This window comes from Gallus gallus, chromosome 5 (assembly GCF_016699485.2).
Source record: "Gallus gallus isolate bGalGal1 chromosome 5, bGalGal1.mat.broiler.GRCg7b, whole genome shotgun sequence".
In the NCBI taxonomy this organism is placed as follows: domain Eukaryota; kingdom Metazoa; phylum Chordata; class Aves; order Galliformes; family Phasianidae; genus Gallus; species Gallus gallus.
In genome coordinates, this window is record NC_052536.1 from 6,723,090 (window position 1) to 6,744,569 (window position 21,480).

The window sequence follows — 21,480 nt, forward strand, 5'->3', positions numbered from 1 at the left end:
AGATAGCAGATGGATCTACAAACAGAACAGCGGCAGCGATCTGAGAAGGAACATTCCTTTACTAAGGATGATATCAGAATGCAAGATAACACAATATGACACAGTCCAGTTGGAACTGAGGCCAACAAATCAACCAAAATGAGAGAGACAGTGCCCAAACCGAGGCCCTTCCTCGAAAGCTGCAGGCGAAAAGCGGCAAGGGACCGCATGCTCCTCGACAGCGACCAAAGAGAGATCCTCCGCCAGGAGCTCCACCTCTCTTCCTCTGGGTGCAAACTCCTCTGGGGAATGCAGCCTCGCCGCCCCGAGAAAGAAGCACCCAGAAACAGCGGTCCACAGATCCGGAACATTGACTGTTCAACTCCCAGTGCTTTACACGATCTTATCCTGTGGAACACCACTTTTCCCTGCTGAAATACACAGCCACCTCCACAAAGCTCACAGGCTCCTGCAAGCAAGGTGCTCCTTGCTGGGAACAGCCAAGGCCCAGGGAAGCAGCTCGGAGAGGAGGGAAACTGCAGGCCCAGCAGCTTCTCTGTCCCCAGCACGCAAATGCTGGCTGAGGGCATCTCGCGGTGTCCCTGCGCTCCCATCTCTTGCCCCTTGCCTTCTCCTGGCTGTTTCCCCAAGCCCCCGCCCACCAGAGATGGAAGTGCTATGGGCATTTGCTGCTCTCCTGCAGGCTGCATCAGTCACAGGTGAAGGCAGCAGTTGAACTGGAGCCTGCTGGGACAAGAGAAATGGCAGGGGAGGTGTGAGGGAATGCAGCAGCCCCTGTCCGTGACAACCGTTCTAACTGAGAAGCAAGAGATCCTTCGGGGCTATGAAACAAAGATGGGCAGAAAGGTGTTATCTGCAAAATGCCAGGTTTGGAAGTTACACGCAAAGCTTCTTTTTGGCTGCCCCTCTGCCTTACAAAGGATAGCACAAGAGAAGAGCAGCTCATCGCAAAGATTCTTCCTTGTAGCTGTCCTGAACTTTTCTTCTCTCTGCCTGCTGCCTCTTGGAACGTCCCCCAGGACCGTGGGGGTCCTGAGCATGACTCGTCCTTACTTGGAAGGCAGGCAGTTCAGAGCTATCACTTGTTCCCTCCAAAACCTTCCCTGGAGAACCAGGAAAGCGGATTGCCAGAAAACAAGAGGACTGTACACGCTTTTTTTGGGTTTGGTTATTTTGTATTTTTTTTTAATAATATTTTTGGTGTTGGTGTTGTTGTTGTTGTGTTGTTTTGTTTTGTTGTTTTAGTCCAGTCCAATGTAACGAATTCCCAGTCATACAGATGATGAATGTTCAAGGTCTTGCTGCTGATGGACCACGCTCCACTTGAACGTGAAGTGGAGCAGGAGGTAGTCTTCATCCACAAAGGTGGAATTTTGATGGGATGTTGCTGTCTGATGGAGAGGAATCTCTGCGTCCCCCAGGATCAGCCAACAGACGGACACAGATTTCTGGGTGGTGACCGTCACCTTCTGCCACCGCTCCTGCTGCCCGGTCTCTCTTCATCATCGGGATCCAGCAGGAGATCACGAAGCTCTGGAGGCACGGTTGTGTCCTGGTCATCGTCTGAAACTTCTTCCACCAGATTGGAAGGCACCAGTCCTCTTGTGCCGTCCGTCAGCTCTCCCAGCAACCAGCCATCCTCATCCACGTCTCCAGAGATGTAAACGTATTGTCCCGCAGTCAGCGGAAGCTCGTTTTCTGGGTCCTCATTAGGGCCCTCAAAAGGATTGTAGCTGTGACGAGCTAAGAATCTTCGAATTAGTGGTGGTGATGATGGCGGTCTGCGAGAATGCAGGCTGCAGACTGCCATCAGCCGCACTTCCGACTCCTCCAACCTCTCCTGTGGGTTGGAGCATTCCTGCTCTGGGTTTCCGTGCGGCTCCAGCTTTCTGCCATTCTCCTTTTCCAAAGGCCGTCCCTGTAGCTGGTTGACTTGCTCTGCCTTTTCTGAGGCCTCGCTGGATGTGGAAGAGGCCTCCTTGAGCTGCCGGACTCCTTCCTGCAGCTGCTTGGTGAGGAGGCTGAGCGTACGCCTCTTGTCCTCGCACCGCTCCACCTCCTGCCTCATCTGCTGAGAGCTTCTGCTCCTCAGCAGGCAGATCTCCTCTTGAAGGAGGCTGCACTGTCTCTGCAGGTCCTTCAGCTCCCTCAGCAGAAGAGCGTCCTGCTCCTGCAGCTCCGTGCGCTCAGGTGGGCAGGCCTCTTGTTGCTCTGCAGCCTGAACGCCCACCTCTGCTACAGCCCGATGGCAGGCCCTGGCCCCGTTGCAGGAGACGGGCGGCTGGCCCTCACCGTGCTGCAGGATGTACTGCAGGAAGCCTCTCCTTTGCTCCTGCAGTTCCCGCTGGAGGCGCAGCACGTGGGCGGCCTGCTCTCCACGGGGCTTCCAGCAGAGCTGCCGCTGGACTTCCTGCTGCACTCTGCGCTCCCCGCTGCTGCTGTCGCCCCTCAGCAGCTCCTCCACCAGCTGCCGCTGCAGATGCCATGCCTGGCGCACGGTGTCATTGCGCTGCTTCTGCAGCCGCTCCTGCATCTGGCGGAGCTGGGCCTCCTTCGCCCGCAGCAGTTGGCGGATCTCTGTCTCCCGCTGCCTCTGGCTCTGCTCGCGCAGGCGCTGCAGCTTTGACGCCCGCTCCCGCTCCCACTTGGAGCGCAGGCGGTCGGCCAGGAGCTGCCCCGGGCCCCGGTTGGTAGAGGGCCGTCTGCCTGGGAGCCCCAGGTCTTCCTTGGCCGTCTCTGGCACCTAGAACCAGAAAATCATAGAATAACAGAACGGTTGGGGTAGGAAGGGGCCTTCAAGACTCTCCTGTCCCAAGCCCGTGCCATGGGCAGGGACAGCTTCCACGAGGTCAGGTTGCCCAGAGGCGCCTCCAGCCTGGCCTGGAGCACTGCCAGGGATGGGGCAACCACAGCCTCTGTGGGCAGCCTGTGCCAGCGCCTCAGCACCCTCACGGTGCCGATTCTTTCTCCCTCATCTCTCACCCAAATCTCCCCTCTTCTGCTTTCAAGGCACTGTCCTCTGTTGTATCACTACCCTCCCTTACCAGGCACTGGAAGGCCGCTCTGTGCTCTCCCCAGAGCCTCCCCTCCCCCGGGCTGAACAATCCCCACTCTCTCAGTGTGCCATCTCACCTGGACGTGAGCGTCCTTTGCAGCATGGCTGTCCACGAGCTTGGGCTCGCCCTCCCAGCTCCCCACGATGTATTGGTTGAACAGCCTCCTCTCCAGCTCCAGCTGATGCTGGAGGTGGCGGATGCAGGCGGGCTGCTCACCATCCGTCTCCCAGCGCAGCTTGCTGAGGACGTCCTGCAGCTTGGCGCGGGCCTCCCAGATGCTCCTGTGGGGGCTCCTCAGCTCCTGGGCCAGCAGCTGCTGCAGCTCCCGAGCCTGGCGCAGGGCGGCATCGCACTCCCGCTGCAGCAGCTCCTTGGTGGCGTGCAGCTCGGCCTCCTTCCAGCGCAGCAGCTGCCGCGTCTCCGTCGCCCGCTGCCACTGCTCCCGCTCCTTCAGCCGCTGCTCCTCCTGGGCCTGCTGCTTCTCCCAGGCACAGCGCAGTTGGTTGGCCAGGAGCTGCTGCTCCCGCTTTGCTGCCTCCCGCAGCATGGCCACGCGGATCTGAAGAGACCCTCGGCCTCCAAAAGCTGTGGCCAAAGGCCACCGAAAGTCGCTCTCCTTCCTGGGGTCTGCAGGGACAGCTGCCCCTGACCCCGTAGCGCCCACTGCCTCTCGTCCCTGTCGCGAGGGTGTGCCGACAGTGAATGCCGTGGCAGGGTGCGCCAGCGGCCTTTTATACTGTGTGCTGGCCCAGGTCATAATGGCGGGTGGGGCAGTGGCCTTCACTGCTATTGGACGGTGCGGCCTTCTGGCCCAGCTCATAGTGGAGGGTGGGGCTGCGGCCTTCTGCGCTATGGGGCAGAGCGACCCTGTGCCCCCAGCACGTAATGGAGGGTGGCGCGCAGTGGCTTGAAGCTGTGTTGGGTGGTAGAGACGTCACGGTGTTGGGCGGAACCGCCTCCCACAGCGCTGGGCTGCATGGACGACCTTTGGTGGTGCTGGGAGATATGGCCTTCTCTGGCACGGGAGAAGAACAGCAGTAGGCCATCCAACTCACTGTGATTTCCATTTAGATTGCAGTAAAGGAAATATCTCACCATACCTGTGAGCTTGTTCAGTTAAAAGAACCTGGTTGCAGGTGCACCCTGCTCAAGGAGCTGCTGGAGCAGATGGCCAGGCTGCTGTGAGAAATCAGCAGCCTGAGGAGCTCTTGGGGATCTCTGAGGAGGAGCTGTGAACCTGCTTCCACTGCAGGCACGCAGCCTCCTCCTAAGGCCCTGCAAGTGGGAGTAGCCAACGCAGCCGCTCACCTGCAGGTCAGAGATCTAGACAGCCTGCGAGAGGAAAGGGGCTGGACCCTCATCTCTGCTCAAAGCAGATGGGAGCGTCTGCCCCCAAACCCCCAGTGCTGCTGACCCCTGCAGTGTCCCCTACGGTGTCCCCGAGTAATGGATTCGAGGCTCTCGCATGGGAGAGGGATGAAGGTTTGCAAAGCAGCCCAAACTCATGCCCTGGGAAGCACACTGAGAATGCAGGGAGTAGCAAGCACAGGGAGCAGGGCCGGTCAGGGCACTGCATCGATACCAGTGGCACCAAAAATGGCGGAGAGTCTTAGCAACGGGGCGGGGGGGGGGGGGGACGGACTCCTTGCTGGGAGGCACTGAGGCTCCCATTTGCCGCCCGGGTAATCTCTCCAGTGAGGCGTGCTCTGTTCCAGGGGCACGTGTATGTTAGAGACATTGGGAAGGCTCTACCACGGCTCATGTAAGCGGAAGACTGCTACCGTTTTACTGTCGTTCAGGCTGGGCCCCAGGATGCTGCAGTGAGGAAACTAAAGCGTGTTAAACAGGACTTTGCATTCCTTGGAAAGATGTTGAAGGGATCAGGGGTGCAGGCAGAGTTCTCCTCTGTCCTTCCGATGGGTAGCTGGGACCCAGGAAGATGGAGGAGAACGTGTCAGGTAAACAACTGGCTGAATGGGTGGTGTCTTGATCAAGGCTTTGGGCATTTTGATCTCGGACAGGCCTTTGAGGTACTGGGTAGGGGGGCTCCTGATGGACTCCAACTGAGCGAGCGGGGCAGAAGTGTACTGGGGAACAAGTTCTGTGGATTGATTACCAGGGCTTCCAACGAGATCCGAAGGGAGAAGGGATGGGTATTAGATGTGACAGAGAAGGGCTGAGGGACGTTGTCACTGTTGGAGACTGCGGGGAGAAACCTCTGAGCTGTCCCATAGGATCGTGCAAGGGCTCCTCAGAGGAGGCAATGGCGCCGATACTCCGTCCAAAATCTTCTTGTGTCCCTCTCGGGGTAACTGCGATCTCATTGCAGTCACGGAGAGGTGGTGGGGCGGCTCGCCTGACTGGGATGCTGTCACAGAGGGCCAAGTCCTTTTTAGAAAAGACAGGCTGGGCAAGCGAGGTGGAGGAGCTGCCCTTTTGTCACGGAGGTATCTCTAGATCCGTCTGTGTCCGTGACAGGGGGACAGCAGGCCCACAGGCCCACCGGCCCAGAAAACAAGGAAAGAGAGAGAGAGAGAGAGGGGAAAAAAAAAAAAAAAGCATCCACAGTTTACAGGCCAGCCCAGCCCAGCCCAGCCCCGTGACTGGTGAGGCAGGAGACCCACAGACCCACGCCCCGAGAAAGGGGGAAAGGGAGAAGGGGAAAGGCTAGGGAGATAGCAGATGGATCTACAAACAGAACAGCGGCAGCGATCTGAGAAGGAACATTCCTTTACTAAGGATGATATCAGAATGCAAGATAACACAATATGACACAGTCCAGTTGGAACTGAGGCCAACAAATCAACCAAAATGAGAGAGACAGTGCCCAAACCGAGGCCCTTCCTCGAAAGCTGCAGGCGAAAAGCGGCAAGGGACCGCATGCTCCTCGACAGCGACCAAAGAGAGATCCTCCGCCAGGAGCTCCACCTCTCTTCCTCTGGGTGCAAACTCCTCTGGGGAATGCAGCCTCGCCGCCCCGAGAAAGAAGCACCCAGAAACAGCGGTCCACAGATCCGGAACATTGACTGTTCAACTCCCAGTGCTTTACACGATCTTATCCTGTGGAACACCACTTTTCCCTGCTGAAATACACAGCCACCTCCACAAAGCTCACAGGCTCCTGCAAGCAAGGTGCTCCTTGCTGGGAACAGCCAAGGCCCAGGGAAGCAGCTCGGAGAGGAGGGAAACTGCAGGCCCAGCAGCTTCTCTGTCCCTAGCACACAAATGCTGGCTGAGGGCATCTCGCGGTGTCCCTGCGCTCCCATCTCTTGTCCCTTGCCTTCTCCTGGCTGTTTCCCCAAGCCCCCGCCCACCAGAGATGGAAGTGCTATGGCCATTTGCTGCTCTCCTGCAGGCTGCATCAGTCACAGGTGAAGGCAGCAGTTGAACTGGAGCCTGCTGGGACAAGAGAAATGGCAGGGGAGGTGTGAGGGAATGCAGCAGCCCCTGTCCGTGACAACCGTTCTAACCGAGAAGCAAGAGATCCTTAGGGGCTATGAAACAAAGATGGGCAGAAAGGTGTTATCTGCAAAATGCCAGGTTTGGAAGTTACACGCAAAGCTGCTTTTTGGCTGCCCCTCTGCCTTACAAAGGATAGCACAAGAGAAGAGCAGCTCATCGCAAAGATTCTTCCTTGTAGCTGTCCTGAACTTTTCTTCTCTCTGCCTGCTGCCTCTTGGAACGTCCCCCAGGACCGTGGGGGTCCTGAGCATGACTCGTCCTTACTTGGAAGGCAGGCAGTTCAGAGCTATCACTTGTTCCCTCCAAAACCTTCCCTGGAGAACCAGGAAAGCGGATTGCCAGAAAACAAGAGGACTGTACACGCTTTTTTTTGGGTTTGGTTATTTTGTATTTTTTTTTTTAATAATATTTTTGGTGTTGGTGTTGTTGTTGTTGTGTTGTTTTGTTTTGTTGTTTTAGTCCAGTCCAATGTAACGAATTCCCAGTCATACAGATGATGAATGTTCAAGGTCTTGCTGCTGATGGACCACGCTCCACTTGAACGTGAAGTGGAGCAGGAGGTAGTCTTCATCCACAAAGGTGGAATTTTGATGGGATGTTGCTGTCTGATGGAGAGGAATCTCTGCGTCCCCCAGGATCAGCCAACAGACGGACACAGATTTCTGGGTGGTGACCATCACCTTCTGCCACCGCTCCTGCTGCCCGGTCTCTCTTCGTCATCGGGATCCAGCAGGAGATCACAAAGCTCTGGAGGCACGGTTGTGTCCTGGTCATCGTCTGAAACTTCTTCCACCAGACTGGAAGGCACCAGTCCTCTTGTGCCGTCCGTCAGCTCTCCCAGCAACCAGCCATCCTCATCCACGTCTCCAGAGATGTAAACGTATTGTCCCGCAGTCAGCGGAAGCTCGTTTTCTGGGTCCTCATTAGGGCCCTCAAAAGGATTGTAGCTGTGACGAGCTAAGAATCTTCGAATTAGTGGTGGTGATGATGGCGGTCTGCGAGAATGCAGGCTGCAGACTGCCATCAGCCGCACTTCCGACTCCTCCAACCTCTCCTGTGGGTTGGAGCATTCCTGCTCTGGGTTTCCGTGCGGCTCCAGCTTTCTGCCATTCTCCTTTTCCAAAGGCCGTCCCTGTAGCTGGTTGACTTGCTCTGCCTTTTCTGAGGCCTCGCTGGATGTGGAAGAGGCCTCCTTGAGCTGCCGGACTCCTTCCTGCAGCTGCTTGCTAAGGAGGCTGAGCGTCCGCCTCTTGTCCTCGCACCGCTCCACCTCCTGCCTCATCTGCTGAGAGCTTCTGCTCCTCAGCAGGCAGATCTCCTCTTGAAGGAGGCTGCACTGTCTCTGCAGGTCCTTCAGCTCCCTCAGCAGAAGAGCGTCCTGCTCCTGCAGCTCCGTGCGCTCAGGTGGGCAGGCCTCTTGTTGCTCTGCAGCCTGAACGCCCACCTCTGCTACAGCCCGATGGCAGGCCCTGGCCCCGTTGCAGGAGACGGGCGGCTGGCCCTCACCGTGCTGCAGGATGTACTGCAGGAAGCCTCTCCTTTGCTCCTGCAGTTCCCGCTGGAGGCGCAGCACGTGGGCGGCCTGCTCTCCACGGGGCTTCCAGCAGAGCTGCCGCTGGACTTCCTGCTGCACTCTGCGCTCCCCGCTGCTGCTGTCGCCCCTCAGCAGCTCCTCCACCAGCTGCCGCTGCAGATGCCATGCCTGGCGCACGGTGTCATTGCGCTGCTTCTGCAGCCGCTCCTGCATCTGGCGGAGCTGGGCCTCCTTCGCCTGCAGCAGTTGGCGGATCTCTGTCTCCCGCTGCCTCTGGCTCTGCTCGCGCAGGCGCTGCAGCTTTGACGCCCGCTCCCGCTCCCACTTGGAGCGCAGGCGGTCGGCCAGGAGCTGCCCCGGGCCCCGGTTGGTAGAGGGCCGTCTGCCTGGGAGCCCCAGGTCTTCCTTGGCCGTCTCTGGCACCTAGAACCAGAAAATCATAGAATAACAGAACGGTTGGGGTAGGAAGGGGCCTTCAAGACTCTCCTGTCCCAAGCCCGTGCCATGGGCAGGGACAGCTTCCACGAGGTCAGGTTGCCCAGAGGCGCCTCCAGCCTGGCCTGGAGCACTGCCAGGGATGGGGCAACCACAGCCTCTGTGGGCAGCCTGTGCCAGCGCCTCAGCACCCTCACGGTGCCGATTCTTTCTCCCTCATCTCTCACCCAAATCTCCCCTCTTCTGCTTTCAAGGCACTGTCCTCTGTTGTATCACTACCCTCCCTTACCAGGCACTGGAAGGCCGCTCTGTGCTCTCCCCAGAGCCTCCCCTCCCCCGGGCTGAACAATCCCCACTCTCTCAGTGTGCCACCTCACCTGGACGTGAGCGTCCTTTGCAGCATGGCTGTCCACGAGCTTGGGCTCGCCCTCCCAGCTCCCCACGATGTATTGGTTGAACAGCCTCCTCTCCAGCTCCAGCTGATGCTGGAGGTGGCGGATGCAGGCGGGCTGCTCACCATCCGTCTCCCAGCGCAGCTTGCTGAGGACGTCCTGCAGCTTGGCGCGGGCCTCCCAGATGCTCCTGTGGGGGCTCCTCAGCTCCTGGGCCAGCAGCTGCTGCAGCTCCCGAGCCTGGCGCAGGGCGGCATCGCACTCCCGCTGCAGCAGCTCCTTGGTGGCGTGCAGCTCGGCCTCCTTCCAGCGCAGCAGCTGCCGCGTCTCCGTCGCCCGCTGCCACTGCTCCCGCTCCTTCAGCCGCTGCTCCTCCTGGGCCTGCTGCTTCTCCCAGGCACAGCGCAGTTGGTTGGCCAGGAGTTGCTGCTCCCGCTCCTTCAGCCGCTGCTCCTCCTGGGCCTTCTGCTTCTCCCAGGCACAGCGCAGTTGGTTGGCCAGGAGCTGCTGCTCCCGCTTTGCTGCCTCCCGCAGCATGGCCACGCGGATCTGAAGAGACCCTCGGCCTCCAAAAGCTGTGGCCAAAGGCCACCGAAAGTCGCTCTCCTTCCTGGGGTCTGCAGGGACAGCTGCCCCTGACCCCGTAGCGCCCACTGCCTCTCGTCCCTGTCGCGAGGGTGTGCCGACAGTGAATGCCGTGGCAGGGTGCGCCAGCGGCCTTTTATACTGTGTGCTGGCCCAGGTCATAATGGCGGGTGGGGCAGTGGCCTTCACTGCTATTGGACGGTGCGGCCTTCTGGCCCAGCTCATAGTGGAGGGTGGGGCTGCGGCCTTCTGCGCTATGGGGCAGAGCGACCCTGTGCCCCCAGCACGTAATGGAGGGTGGCGCGCAGTGGCTTGAAGCTGTGTTGGGTGGTAGAGACGTCACGGTGTTGGGCGGAACCGCCTCCCACAGCGCTGGGCTGCATGGACGACCTTTGGTGGTGCTGGGAGATATGGCCTTCTCTGGCACGGGAGAAGAACAGCAGTAGGCCATCCAACTCACTGTGATTTCCATTTCGATTGCAGTAAAGGAAATATCTCACCATACCTGTGAGCTTGTTCAGTTAAAAGAACCTGGTTGCAGGTGCACCCTGCTCAAGGAGCTGCTGGAGCAGATGGCCAGGCTGCTGTGAGAAATCAGCAGCCTGAGGAGCTCTTGGGGATCTCTGAGGAGGAGCTGTGAACCTGCTTCCACTGCAGGCACGCAGCCTCCTCCTAAGGCCCTGCAAGTGGGAGTAGCCAACTGCAGCCGCTCACCTGCAGGTCAGAGATCTAGACAGCCTGCGAGAGGAAAGGGGCTGGACCCTCATCTCTGCTCAAAGCAGATGGGAGCGTCTGCCCCCAAACCCCCAGTGCTGCTGACCCCTGCAGTGTCCCCTACGGTGTCCCCGAGTAATGGATTCGAGGCTCTCGCATGGGAGAGGGATGAAGGTTTGCAAAGCAGCCCAAACTCATGCCCTGGGAAGCACACTGAGAATGCAGGGAGTAGCAAGCACAGGGAGCAGGGCCGGTCAGGGCACTGCATCGATACCAGTGGCACCAAAAATGGCGGAGAGTCTTAGCAACGGGGCGGGGGGGGGGGGGGACGGACTCCTTGCTGGGAGGCACTGAGGCTCCCATTTGCCGCCCGGGTAATCTCTCCAGTGAGGCGTGCTCTGTTCCAGGGGCACGTGTATGTTAGAGACATTGGGAAGGCTCTACCACGGCTCATGTAAGCGGAAGACTGCTACCCTTTTACTGTCATTCAGGCTGGGCCCCAGGATGCTGCAGTGAGGAAACTAAAGCGTGTTAAACAGGACTTTGCATTCCTTGGAAAGATGTTGAAGGGATCAGGGGTGCAGGCAGAGTTCTCCTCTGTCCTTCCGATGGGTAGCTGGGACCCAGGAAGATGGAGGAGAACGTGTCAGGTAAACAACTGGCTGAATGGGTGCTGTCTTGATCAAGGCTTTGGGCATTTTGATCTCGGACAGGCCTTTGAGGTACTGGGTAGGGGGGCTCCTGATGGACTCCAACTGAGCGAGCGGGGCAGAAGTGTACTGGGGAACAAGTTCTGTGGATTGATTACCAGGGCTTCCAACTAGATCCGAAGGGAGAAGGGATGGGTAATTAGATGTGACAGAGAAGGGCTGAGGGACGTTGTCACTGTTGGAGACTGCGGGGAGAAACCTCTGAGCTTGTCCCATAGGATCGTGCAAGGGCTCCTCAGAGGAGGCAATGGCGCCGATACGTCCGTCCAAAATCTTCTTGTGTCCCTCTCGGGGTAACTGCGATCTCATTGCAGTCACGGAGAGGTGGTGGGGCGGCTCGCCTGACTGGGATGCTGTCACAGAGGGCCAAGTCCTTTTTAGAAAAGACAGGCTGGGCAAGCGAGGTGGAGGAGCTGCCCTTTTGTCACGGAGGTATCTCTAGATCCGTCTGTGTCCGTGACAGGGGGACAGCAGGCCCACAGGCCCACCGGCCCAGAAAACAAGGAAAGAGAGAGAGAGAGAGAGGGGAAAAAAAAAAAAAAAAGCGTCCACAGTTTACAGGCCAGCCCAGCCCAGCCCAGCCCCGTGACTGGTGAGGCAGGAGACCCACAGACCCACGCCCCGAGAAAGGGGGAAAGGGAGAAGGGGAAAGGGTAGGGAGATAGCAGATGGATCTACAAACAGAACAGCGGCAGCGATCTGAGAAGGAACATTCCTTTACTAAGGATGATATCAGAATGCAAGATAACACAATATGACACAGTCCAGTTGGAACTGAGGCCAACAAATCAACCAAAATGAGAGAGACAGTGCCCAAACCGAGGCCCTTCCTCGAAAGCTGCAGGCGAAAAGCGGCAAGGGACCGCATGCTCCTCGACAGCGACCAAAGAGAGATCCTCCTGCCAGGAGCTCCACCTCTCTTCCTCTGGGTGCAAACTCCTCTGGGGAATGCAGCCTCGCCGCCCCGAGAAAGAAGCACCCAGAAACAGCGGTCCACAGATCCGGAACATTGACTGTTCAACTCCCAGTGCTTTACACAATCTTATCCTGTGGTACACCACTTTTCCCTGCTGAAATACACAGCCACCTCCACAAAGCTCACAGGCTCCTGCAAGCAAGGTGCTCCTTGCTGGGAACAGCCAAGGCCCAGGGAAGCAGGCTCGGAGAGGAGGGAAACTGCAGGCCCAGCAGCTTCTCTGTCCCCAGCACACAAATGCTGGCTGAGGGCATCTCGCGGTGTCCCTGCGCTCCCATCTCTTGCCCCTTGCCTTCTCCTGGCTGTTTCCCCAAGCCCCCGCCCACCAGAGATGGAAGTGCTATGGCCATTTGCTGCTCTCCTGCAGGCTGCATCAGTCACAGGTGAAGGCAGCAGTTGAACTGGAGCCTGCTGGGACAAGAGAAATGGCAGGGGAGGTGTGAGGGAATGCAGCAGCCCCTGTCCGTGACAACCGTTCTAACTGAGAAGCAAGAGATCCTTAGGGGCTATGAAACAAAGATGGGCAGAAAGGTGTTATCTGCAAAATGCCAGGTTTGGAAGTTACACGCAAAGCTTCTTTTTGGCTGCCCCTCTGCCTTACAAAGGATAGCACAAGAGAAGAGCAGCTCATCGCAAAGATTCTTCCTTGTAGCTGTCCTGAGCTTTTCTTCTCTCTGCCTGCTGCCTCTTGGAACGTCCCCCAGGACCGTGGGGGTCCTGAGCATGACTCGTCCTTACTTGGAAGGCAGGCAGTTCAGAGCTATCACTTGTTCCCTCCAAAACCTTCCCTGGAGAACCAGGAAAGCGGATTGCCAGAAAACAAGAGGACTGTACACGCTTTTTTTGGGTTTGGTTATTTTGTATTTTTTTTTTAATAATATTTTTGGTGTTGGTGTTGTTGTTGTTGTGTTGTTTTGTTTTGTTGTTTTAGTCCAGTCCAATGTAACGAATTCCCAGTCATACAGATGATGAATGTTCAAGGTCTTGCTGCTGATGGACCACGCTCCACTTGAACGTGAAGTGGAGCAGGAGGTAGTCTTCATCCACAAAGGTGGAATTTTGATGGGATGTTGCTGTCTGATGGAGAGGAATCTCTGCGTCCCCCAGGATCAGCCAACAGACGGACACAGATTTCTGGGTGGTGACCATCACCTTCTGCCACCGCTCCTGCTGCCCGGTCTCTCTTCATCATCGGGATCCAGCAGGAGATCACGAAGCTCTGGAGGCACGGTTGTGTCCTGGTCATCGTCTGAAACTTCTTCCACCAGATTGGAAGGCACCAGTCCTCTTGTGCCGTCCGTCAGCTCTCCCAGCAACCAGCCATCCTCATCCACGTCTCCAGAGATGTAAACGTATTGTCCCGCAGTCAGCGGAAGCTCGTTTTCTGGGTCCTCATTAGGGCCCTCAAAAGGATTGTAGCTGTGACGAGCTAAGAATCTTCGAATTAGTGGTGGTGACGATGGCGGTCTGCGAGAATGCAGGCTGCAGACTGCCATCAGCCGCACTTCCGACTCCTCCAACCTCTCCTGTGGGTTGGAGCATTCCTGCTCTGGGTTTCCGTGCGGCTCCAGCTTTCTGCCATTCTCCTTTTCCAAAGGCCGTCCCTGTAGCTGGTTGACTTGCTGTGCCTTTTCTGAGGCCTCGCTGGATGTGGAAGAGGCCTCCTTGAGCTGCCGGACTCCTTCCTGCAGCTGCTTGGTGAGGAGGCTGAGCGTACGCCTCTTGTCCTCGCACCGCTCCACCTCCTGCCTCATCTGCTGAGAGCTTCTGCTCCTCAGCAGGCAGATCTCCTCTTGAAGGAGGCTGCACTGTCTCTGCAGGTCCTTCAGCTCCCTCAGCAGAAGAGCGTCCTGCTCCTGCAGCTCCGTGCGCTCAGGTGGGCAGGCCTCTTGTTGCTCTGCAGCCTGAACGCCCACCTCTGCTACAGCCCGATGGCAGGCCCTGGCCCCGTTGCAGGAGACGGGCGGCTGGCCCTCACCGTGCTGCAGGATGTACTGCAGGAAGCCTCTCCTTTGCTCCTGCAGTTCCCGCTGGAGGCGCAGCACGTGGGCGGCCTGCTCTCCACGGGGCTTCCAGCAGAGCTGCCGCTGGACTTCCTGCTGCACTCTGCGCTCCCCGCTGCTGCTGTCGCCCCTCAGCAGCTCCTCCACCAGCTGCCGCTGCAGATGCCATGCCTGGCGCACGGTGTCATTGCGCTGCTTCTGCAGCCGCTCCTGCATCTGGCGGAGCTGGGCCTCCTTCGCCCGCAGCAGTTGGCGGATCTCTGTCTCCCGCTGCTTCTGGCTCTGCTCGCGCAGGCGCTGCAGCTTTGACGCCCGCTCCCGCTCCCACTTGGAGCGCAGGCGGTCGGCCAGGAGCTGCCCCGGGCCCCGGTTGGTAGAGGGCCGTCTGCCTGGGAGCCCCAGGTCTTCCTTGGCCGTCTCTGGCACCTAGAACCAGAAAATCATAGAATAACAGAACGGTTGGGGTAGGAAGGGGCCTTCAAGACTCTCCTGTCCCAAGCCCGTGCCATGGGCAGGGACAGCTTCCACGAGGTCAGGTTGCCCAGAGGCGCCTCCAGCCTGGCCTGGAGCACTGCCAGGGATGGGGCAACCACAGCCTCTGTGGGCAGCCTGTGCCAGCGCCTCAGCACCCTCACGGTGCCGATTCTTTCTCCCTCATCTCTCACCCAAATCTCCCCTCTTCTGCTTTCAAGGCACTGTCCTCTGTTGTATCACTACCCTCCCTTACCAGGCACTGGAAGGCCGCTCTGTGCTCTCCCCAGAGCCTCCCCTCCCCCGGGCTGAACAATCCCCACTCTCTCAGTGTGCCACCTCACCTGGACGTGAGCGTCCTTTGCAGCATGGCTGTCCACGAGCTTGGGCTCGCCCTCCCAGCTCCCCACGATGTATTGGTTGAACAGCCTCCTCTCCAGCTCCAGCTGATGCTGGAGGTGGCGGATGCAGGCGGGCTGCTCACCATCCGTCTCCCAGCGCAGCTTGCTGAGGACGTCCTGCAGCTTGGCGCGGGCCTCCCAGATGCTCCTGTGGGGGCTCCTCAGCTCCTGGGCCAGCAGCTGCTGCAGCTCCCGAGCCTGGCGCAGGGCGGCATCGCACTCCCGCTGCAGCAGCTCCTTGGTGGCGTGCAGCTCGGCCTCCTTCCAGCGCAGCAGCTGCCGCGTCTCCGTCGCCCGCTGCCACTGCTCCCGCTCCTTCAGCCGCTGCTCCTCCTGGGCCTGCTGCTTCTCCCAGGCACAGCGCAGTTGGTTGGCCAGGAGCTGCTGCTCCCGCTTTGCTGCCTCCCGCAGCATGGCCACGCGGATCTGAAGAGACCCTCGGCCTCCAAAAGCTGTGGCCAAAGGCCACCGAAAGTCGCTCTCCTTCCTGGGGTCTGCAGGGACAGCTGCCCCTGACCCCGTAGCGCCCACTGCCTCTCGTCCCTGTCGCGAGGGTGTGCCGACAGTGAATGCCGTGGCAGGGTGCGCCAGCGGCCTTTTATACTGTGTGCTGGCCCAGGTCATAATGGCGGGTGGGGCAGTGGCCTTCACTGCTATTGGACGGTGCGGCCTTCTGGCCCAGCTCATAGTGGAGGGTGGGGCTGCGGCCTTCTGCGCTATGGGGCAGAGCGACCCTGTGCCCCCAGCACGTAATGGAGGGTGGCGCGCAGTGGCTTGAAGCTGTGTTGGGTGGTAGAGACGTCACGGTGTTGGGCGGAACCGCCTCCCACAGCGCTGGGCTGCATGGACGACCTTTGGTGGTGCTGGGAGATATGGCCTTCTCTGGCACGGGAGAAGAACAGCAGTAGGCCATCCAACTCACTGTGATTTCCATTTCGATTGCAGTAAAGGAAATATCTCACCATACCTGTGAGCTTGTTCAGTTAAAAGAACCTGGTTGCAGGTGCACCCTGCTCAAGGAGCTGCTGGAGCAGATGGCCAGGCTGCTGTGAGAAATCAGCAGCCTGAGGAGCTCTTGGGGATCTCTGAGGAGGAGCTGTGAACCTGCTTCCACTGCAGGCACGCAGCCTCCTCCTAAGGCCCTGCAAGTGGGAGTAGCCAATGCAGCCGCTCACCTGCAGGTCAGAGATCTAGACAGCCTGCGAGAGGAAAGGGGCTGGACCCTCATCTCTGCTCAAAGCAGATGGGAGCGTCTGCCCCCGAGCCCCCAGTGCTGCTGACCCCTGCAGTGTCCCCTACGGTGTCCCCGAGTAATGGATTCGAGGCTCTCGCATGGGAGAGGGACGAAGGTTTGCAAAGCAGCCCAAACTCATGCCCTGGGAAGCACACTGAGAATGCAGGGAGTAGCAAGCACAGGGAGCAGGGCCGGTCAGGGCACTGCATCGATACCAGTGGCACCAAAAATGGCGGAGAGTCTTAGCAACGGTGGGGGGGGGGGGGACGGACTCCTTGCTGGGAGGCACTGAGGCTCCCATTTGCCGCCCGGGTAATCTCTCCAGTGAGGCGTGCTCTGTTCCAGGGGCACGTGTATGTTAGAGACATTGGGAAGGCTCTACCACGGCTCATGTAAGCGGAAGACTGCTACCCTTTTACTGTCATTCAGGCTGGGCCCCAGGATGCTGCAGTGAGGAAACTAAAGCATGTTAAACAGGACTTTGCATTCCTTGGAAAGATGTTGAAGGGATCAGGGGTGCAGGCAGAGTTCTCCTCTGTCCTTCCGATGGGTAGCTGGGACCCAGGAAGATGGAGGAGAACGTGTCAGGTAAACAACTGGCTGAATGGGTGCTGTCTTGATCAAGGCTTTGGGCATTTTGATCTCGGACAGGCCTTTGAGGTACTGGGTAGGGGGGCTCCTGATGGACTCCAACTAAGCGAGCGGGGCAGAAGTGTACTGGGGAACAAGTTCTGTGGATTGATTACCAGGGCTTCCAACGAGATCCGAAGGGAGAAGGGATGGGAATTAGATGTGACAGAGAAGGGCTGAGGGACGTTGTCACTGTTGGAGACTGCGGGGAGAAACCTCTGAGTTGTCCCATAGGATCGTGCAAGGGCTCCTCAGAGGAGGCAATGGCGCCGATACTCCGTCCAAAATCTTCTTGTGTCCCTCTCGGGGTAACTGCGATCTCATTGCAGTCACGGAGAGGTGGTGGGGCGGCTCGCCTGACTGGGATGCTGTCACAGAGGGCCAAGTCCTTTTTAGAAAAGACAGGCTGGGCAAGCGAGGTGGAGGAGCTGCCCTTTTGTCACGGAGGTATCTCTAGATCCGTCTGTGTCCGTGACAGGGGGACAGCAGGCCCACAGGCCCACCGGCCCAGAAAACAAGGAAAGAGAGAGAGAGAGAGAGAGGGAAAAAAAAAAAAAAAGTGTCCACAGTTTACAGGCCAGCCCAGCCCAGCCCAGCCCCGTGACTGGTGAGGCAGGAGACCCACAGACCCACGCCCCGAGAAAGGGGGAAAGGGAGAAGGGGAAAGGCTAGGGAGATAGCAGATGGATCTACAAACAGAACAGCGGCAGCGATCTGAGAAGGAACATTCATTTACTAAGGATGATATCAGAATGCAAGATAACACAATATGACACAGTCCAATTGGAACTGAGGCCAACAAATCAACCAAAATGAGAGAGACAGTGCCCAAACCGAGGCCCTTCCTCGAAAGCTGCAGGCGAAAAGCGGCAAGGGACCGCATGCTCCTCGACAGCGACCAAAGAGAGATCCTCCGCCAGGAGCTCCACCTCTCTTCCTCTGGGTGCAAACTCCTCTGGGGAATGCAGCCTCGCCGCCCCGAGAAAGAAGCACCCAGAAACAGCGGTCCACAGATCCGGAACATTGACTGTTCAACTCCCAGTGCTTTACACGATCTTATCCTGTGGAACACCACTTTTCCCTGCTGAAATACACAGCCACCTCCACAAAGCTCACAGGCTCCTGCAAGCAAGGTGCTCCTTGCTGGGAACAGCCAAGGCCCAGGGAAGCAGCTCGGAGAGGAGGGAAACTGCAGGCCCAGCAGCTTCTCTGTCCCCAGCACACAAATGCTGGCTGAGGGCATCTCGCGGTGTCCCTGCGCTCCCATCTCTTGCCCCTTGCCTTCTCCTGGCTGCTTCCCCAAGCCCCCGCCCACCAGAGATGGAAGTGCTATGGCCATTTGCTGCTCTCCTGCAGGCTGCATCAGTCACAGGTGAAGGCAGCAGTTGAACTGGAGCCTGCTGGGACAAGAGAAATGGCAGGGGAGGTGTGAGGGAATGCAGCAGCCCCTGTCCGTGACAACCGTTCTAACTGAGAAGCAAGAGATCCTTCGGGGCTATGAAACAAAGATGGGCAGAAAGGTGTTATCTGCAAAATGCCAGGTTTGGAAGTTACACGCAAAGCTTCTTTTTGGCTGCCCCTCTGCCTTACAAAGGATAGCACAAGAGAAGAGCAGCTCATCGCAAAGATTCTTCCTTGTAGCTGTCCTGAGCTTTTCTTCTCTCTGCCTGCTGCCTCTTGGAACGTCCCCCAGGACCGTGGGGGTCCTGAGCATGACTCGTCCTTACTTGGAAGGCAGGCAGTTCAGAGCTATCACTTGTTCCCTCCAAAACCTTCCCTGGAGAACCAGGAAAGCGGATTGCCAGAAAACAAGAGGACTGTACACGCTTTTTTTTGGGGTTTGGTTATTTTGTATTTTTTTTTTTTAATAATATTTTTGGTGTTGGTGTTGTTGTTGTTGTGTTGTTTTGTTTTGTTGTTTTAGTCCAGTCCAATGTAACGAATTCCCAGTCATACAGATGATGAATGTTCAAGGTCTTGCTGCTGATGGACCACGCTCCACTTGAACGTGAAGTGGAGCAGGAGGTAGTCTTCATCCACAAAGGTGGAATTTTGATGGGATGTTGCTGTCTGATGGAGAGGAATCTCTGCGTCCCCCAGGATCAGCCAACAGACGGACACAGATTTCTGGGTGGTGACCATCACCTTCTGCCACCGCTCCTGCTGCCCGGTCTCTCTTCATCATCGGGATCCAGCAGGAGATCACGAAGCTCTGGAGGCACGGTTGTGTCCTGGTCATCGTCTGAAACTTCTTCCACCAGACTGGAAGGCACCAGTCCTCTTGTGCCGTCCGTCAGCTCTCCCAGCAACCAGCCATCCTCATCCACGTCTCCAGAGATGTAAACGTATTGTCCCGCAGTCAGCGGAAGCTCGTTTTCTGGGTCCTCATTAGGGCCCTCAAAAGGATTGTAGCTGTGACGAGCTAAGAATCTTCGAATTAGTGGTGGTGACGATGGCGGTCTGCGAGAATGCAGGCTGCAGACTGCCGTCAGCCGCACTTCCGACTCCTCCAACCTCTCCTGTGGGTTGGAGCATTCCCGCTCTGGGTTTCCGTGCGGCTCCAGCTTTCTGCCATTCTCCTTTTCCAAAGGCCGTCCCTGTAGCTGGTTGACTTGCTCTGCCTTTTCTGAGGCCTCGCTGGATGTGGAAGAGGCCTCCTTGAGCTGCCGGACTCCTTCCTGCAGCTGCTTGGTGAGGAGGCTGAGCGTCCGCCTCTTGTCCTCGCACCGCTCCACCTCCTGCCTCATCTGCTGAGAGCTTCTGCTCCTCAGCAGGCAGATCTCCTCTTGAAGGAGGCTGCACTGTCTCTGCAGGTCCTTCAGCTCCCTCAGCAGAAGAGCGTCCTGCTCCTGCAGCTCCGTGCGCTCAGGTGGGCAGGCCTCTTGTTGCTCTGCAGCCTGAACGCCCACCTCTGCTACAGCCCGATGGCAGGCCCTGGCCCCGTTGCAGGAGACGGGCGGCTGGCCCTCACCGTGCTGCAGGATGTACTGCAGGAAGCCTCTCCTTTGCTCCTGCAGTTCCCGCTGGAGGCGCAGCACGTGGGCGGCCTGCTCTCCACGGGGCTTCCAGCAGAGCTGCCGCTGGACTTCCTGCTGCACTCTGCGCTCCCCGCTGCTGCCGTCGCCCCTCAGCAGCTCCTCCACCAGCTGCCGCTGCAGATGCCATGCCTGGCGCACGGTGTCATTGCGCTGCTTCTGCAGCCGCTCCTGCATCTGGCGGAGCTGGGCCTCCTTCGCCCGCAGCAGTTGGCGGATCTCTGTCTCCCGCTGCCTCTGGCTCTGCTCGCGCAGGCGCTGCAGCTTTGACGCCCGCTCCCGCTCCCACTTGGAGCGCAGGCGGTCGGCCAGGAGCTGCCCCGGGCCCCGGTTGGTAGAGGGCTGTCTGCCTGGGAGCCCCAGGTCTTCCTTGGCCGTCTCTGGCACCTAGAACCAGAAAATCATAGAATAACAGAACGGTTGGGGTAGGAAGGGGCCTTCAAGACTCTCCTGTCCCAAGCCCGTGCCATGGGCAGGGACAGCTTCCACGAGGTCAGGTTGCCCAGAGGCGCCTCCAGCCTGGCCTGGAGCACTGCCAGGGATGGGGCAACCACAGCCTCTGTGGGCAGCCTGTGCCAGCGCCTCAGCACCCTCACGGTGCCGATTCTTTCTCCCTCATCTCTCACCCAAATCTCCCCTCTTCTGCTTTCAAGGCACTGTCCTCTGTTGTATCACTACCCTCCCTTACCAGGCACTGGAAGGCCGCTCTGTGCTCTCCCCAGAGCCTCCCCTCCCCCGGGCTGAACAATCCCCACTCTCTCAGTGTGCCATCTCACCTGGACGTGAGCGTCCTTTGCAGCATGGCTGTCCACGAGCTTGGGCTCGCCCTCCCAGCTCCCCACGATGTATTGGTTGAACAGCCTCCTCTCCAGCTCCAGCTGATGCTGGAGGTGGCGGATGCAGGCGGGCTGCTCACCATCCGTCTCCCAGCGCAGCTTGCTGAGGACGTCCTGCAGCTTGGCGCGGGCCTCCCAGATGCTCCTGTGGGGGCTCCTCAGCTCCTGGGCCAGCAGCTGCTGCAGCTCCCGAGCCTGGCGCAGGGCGGCATCGCACTCCCGCTGCAGCAGCTCCTTGGTGGCGTGCAGCTCGGCCTCCTTCCAGCGCAGCAGCTGCCGCGTCTCCGTCGCCCGCTGCCACTGCTCCCGCTCCTTCAGCCGCTGCTCCTCCTGGGCCTGCTGCTTCTCCCAGGCACAGCGCAGTTGGTTGGCCAGGAGCTGCTGCTCCCGCTTTGCTGCCTCCCGCAGCATGGCCACGCGGATCTGAAGAGACCCTCGGCCTCCAAAAGCTGTGGCCAAAGGCCACCGAAAGTCGCTCTCCTTCCTGGGGTCTGCAGGGACAGCTGCCCCTGACCCCGTAGCGCCCACTGCCTCTCGTCCCTGTCGCGAGGGTGTGCCGACAGTGAATGCCGTGGCAGGGTGCGCCAGCGGCCTTTTATACTGTGTGCTGGCCCAGGTCATAATGGCGGGTGGGGCAGTGGCCTTCACTGCTATTGGACGGTGCGGCCTTCTGGCCCAGCTCATAGTGGAGGGTGGGGCTGCGGCCTTCTGCGCTATGGGGCAGAGCGACCCTGTGCCCCCAGCACGTAATGGAGGGTGGCGCGCAGTGGCTTGAAGCTGTGTTGGGTGGTAGAGACGTCACGGTGTTGGGCGGAACCGCCTCCCACAGCGCTGGGCTGCATGGACGACCTTTGGTGGTGCTGGGAGATATGGCCTTCTCTGGCACGGGAGAAGAACAGCAGTAGGCCATCCAACTCACTGTGATTTCCATTTCGATTGCAGTAAAGGAAATATCTCACCATACCTGTGAGCTTGTTCAGTTAAAAGAACCTGGTTGCAGGTGCAC

At 58.6% G+C, this 21,480-nt stretch overlaps 2 protein-coding genes across 2 annotated transcripts; both read right to left on the reverse strand.

The window, feature by feature from the left end:
* Positions 1-44: 44 nt before the first annotated feature.
* On the reverse strand, positions 45-4,706 carry LOC121111029 (peripheral-type benzodiazepine receptor-associated protein 1-like). Its single transcript, XM_040701241.1, has 2 exons — positions 3,133-4,706; positions 45-2,743 (listed from the first exon to the last, which is right to left on the reverse strand). Exons 1-2 carry the CDS (start codon positions 3,874-3,876, stop codon positions 1,463-1,465), a joined length of 2,025 nt encoding a protein of 674 aa, XP_040557175.1. The 5' UTR covers positions 3,877-4,706; the 3' UTR covers positions 45-1,462.
* A 6,885-nt stretch (positions 4,707-11,591) lies between these two features.
* Positions 11,592-17,129, reverse strand: LOC121113267 (peripheral-type benzodiazepine receptor-associated protein 1-like). The gene is made up of 2 exons (XM_040701804.2): positions 14,683-17,129; positions 11,592-14,293 (listed from the first exon to the last, which is right to left on the reverse strand). The coding sequence occupies exons 1-2, from the start codon at positions 15,424-15,426 to the stop codon at positions 13,013-13,015; spliced, it is 2,025 nt and encodes a 674-aa protein (XP_040557738.1). The 5' UTR covers positions 15,427-17,129; the 3' UTR covers positions 11,592-13,012.
* Positions 17,130-21,480: the final 4,351 nt, after the last annotated feature.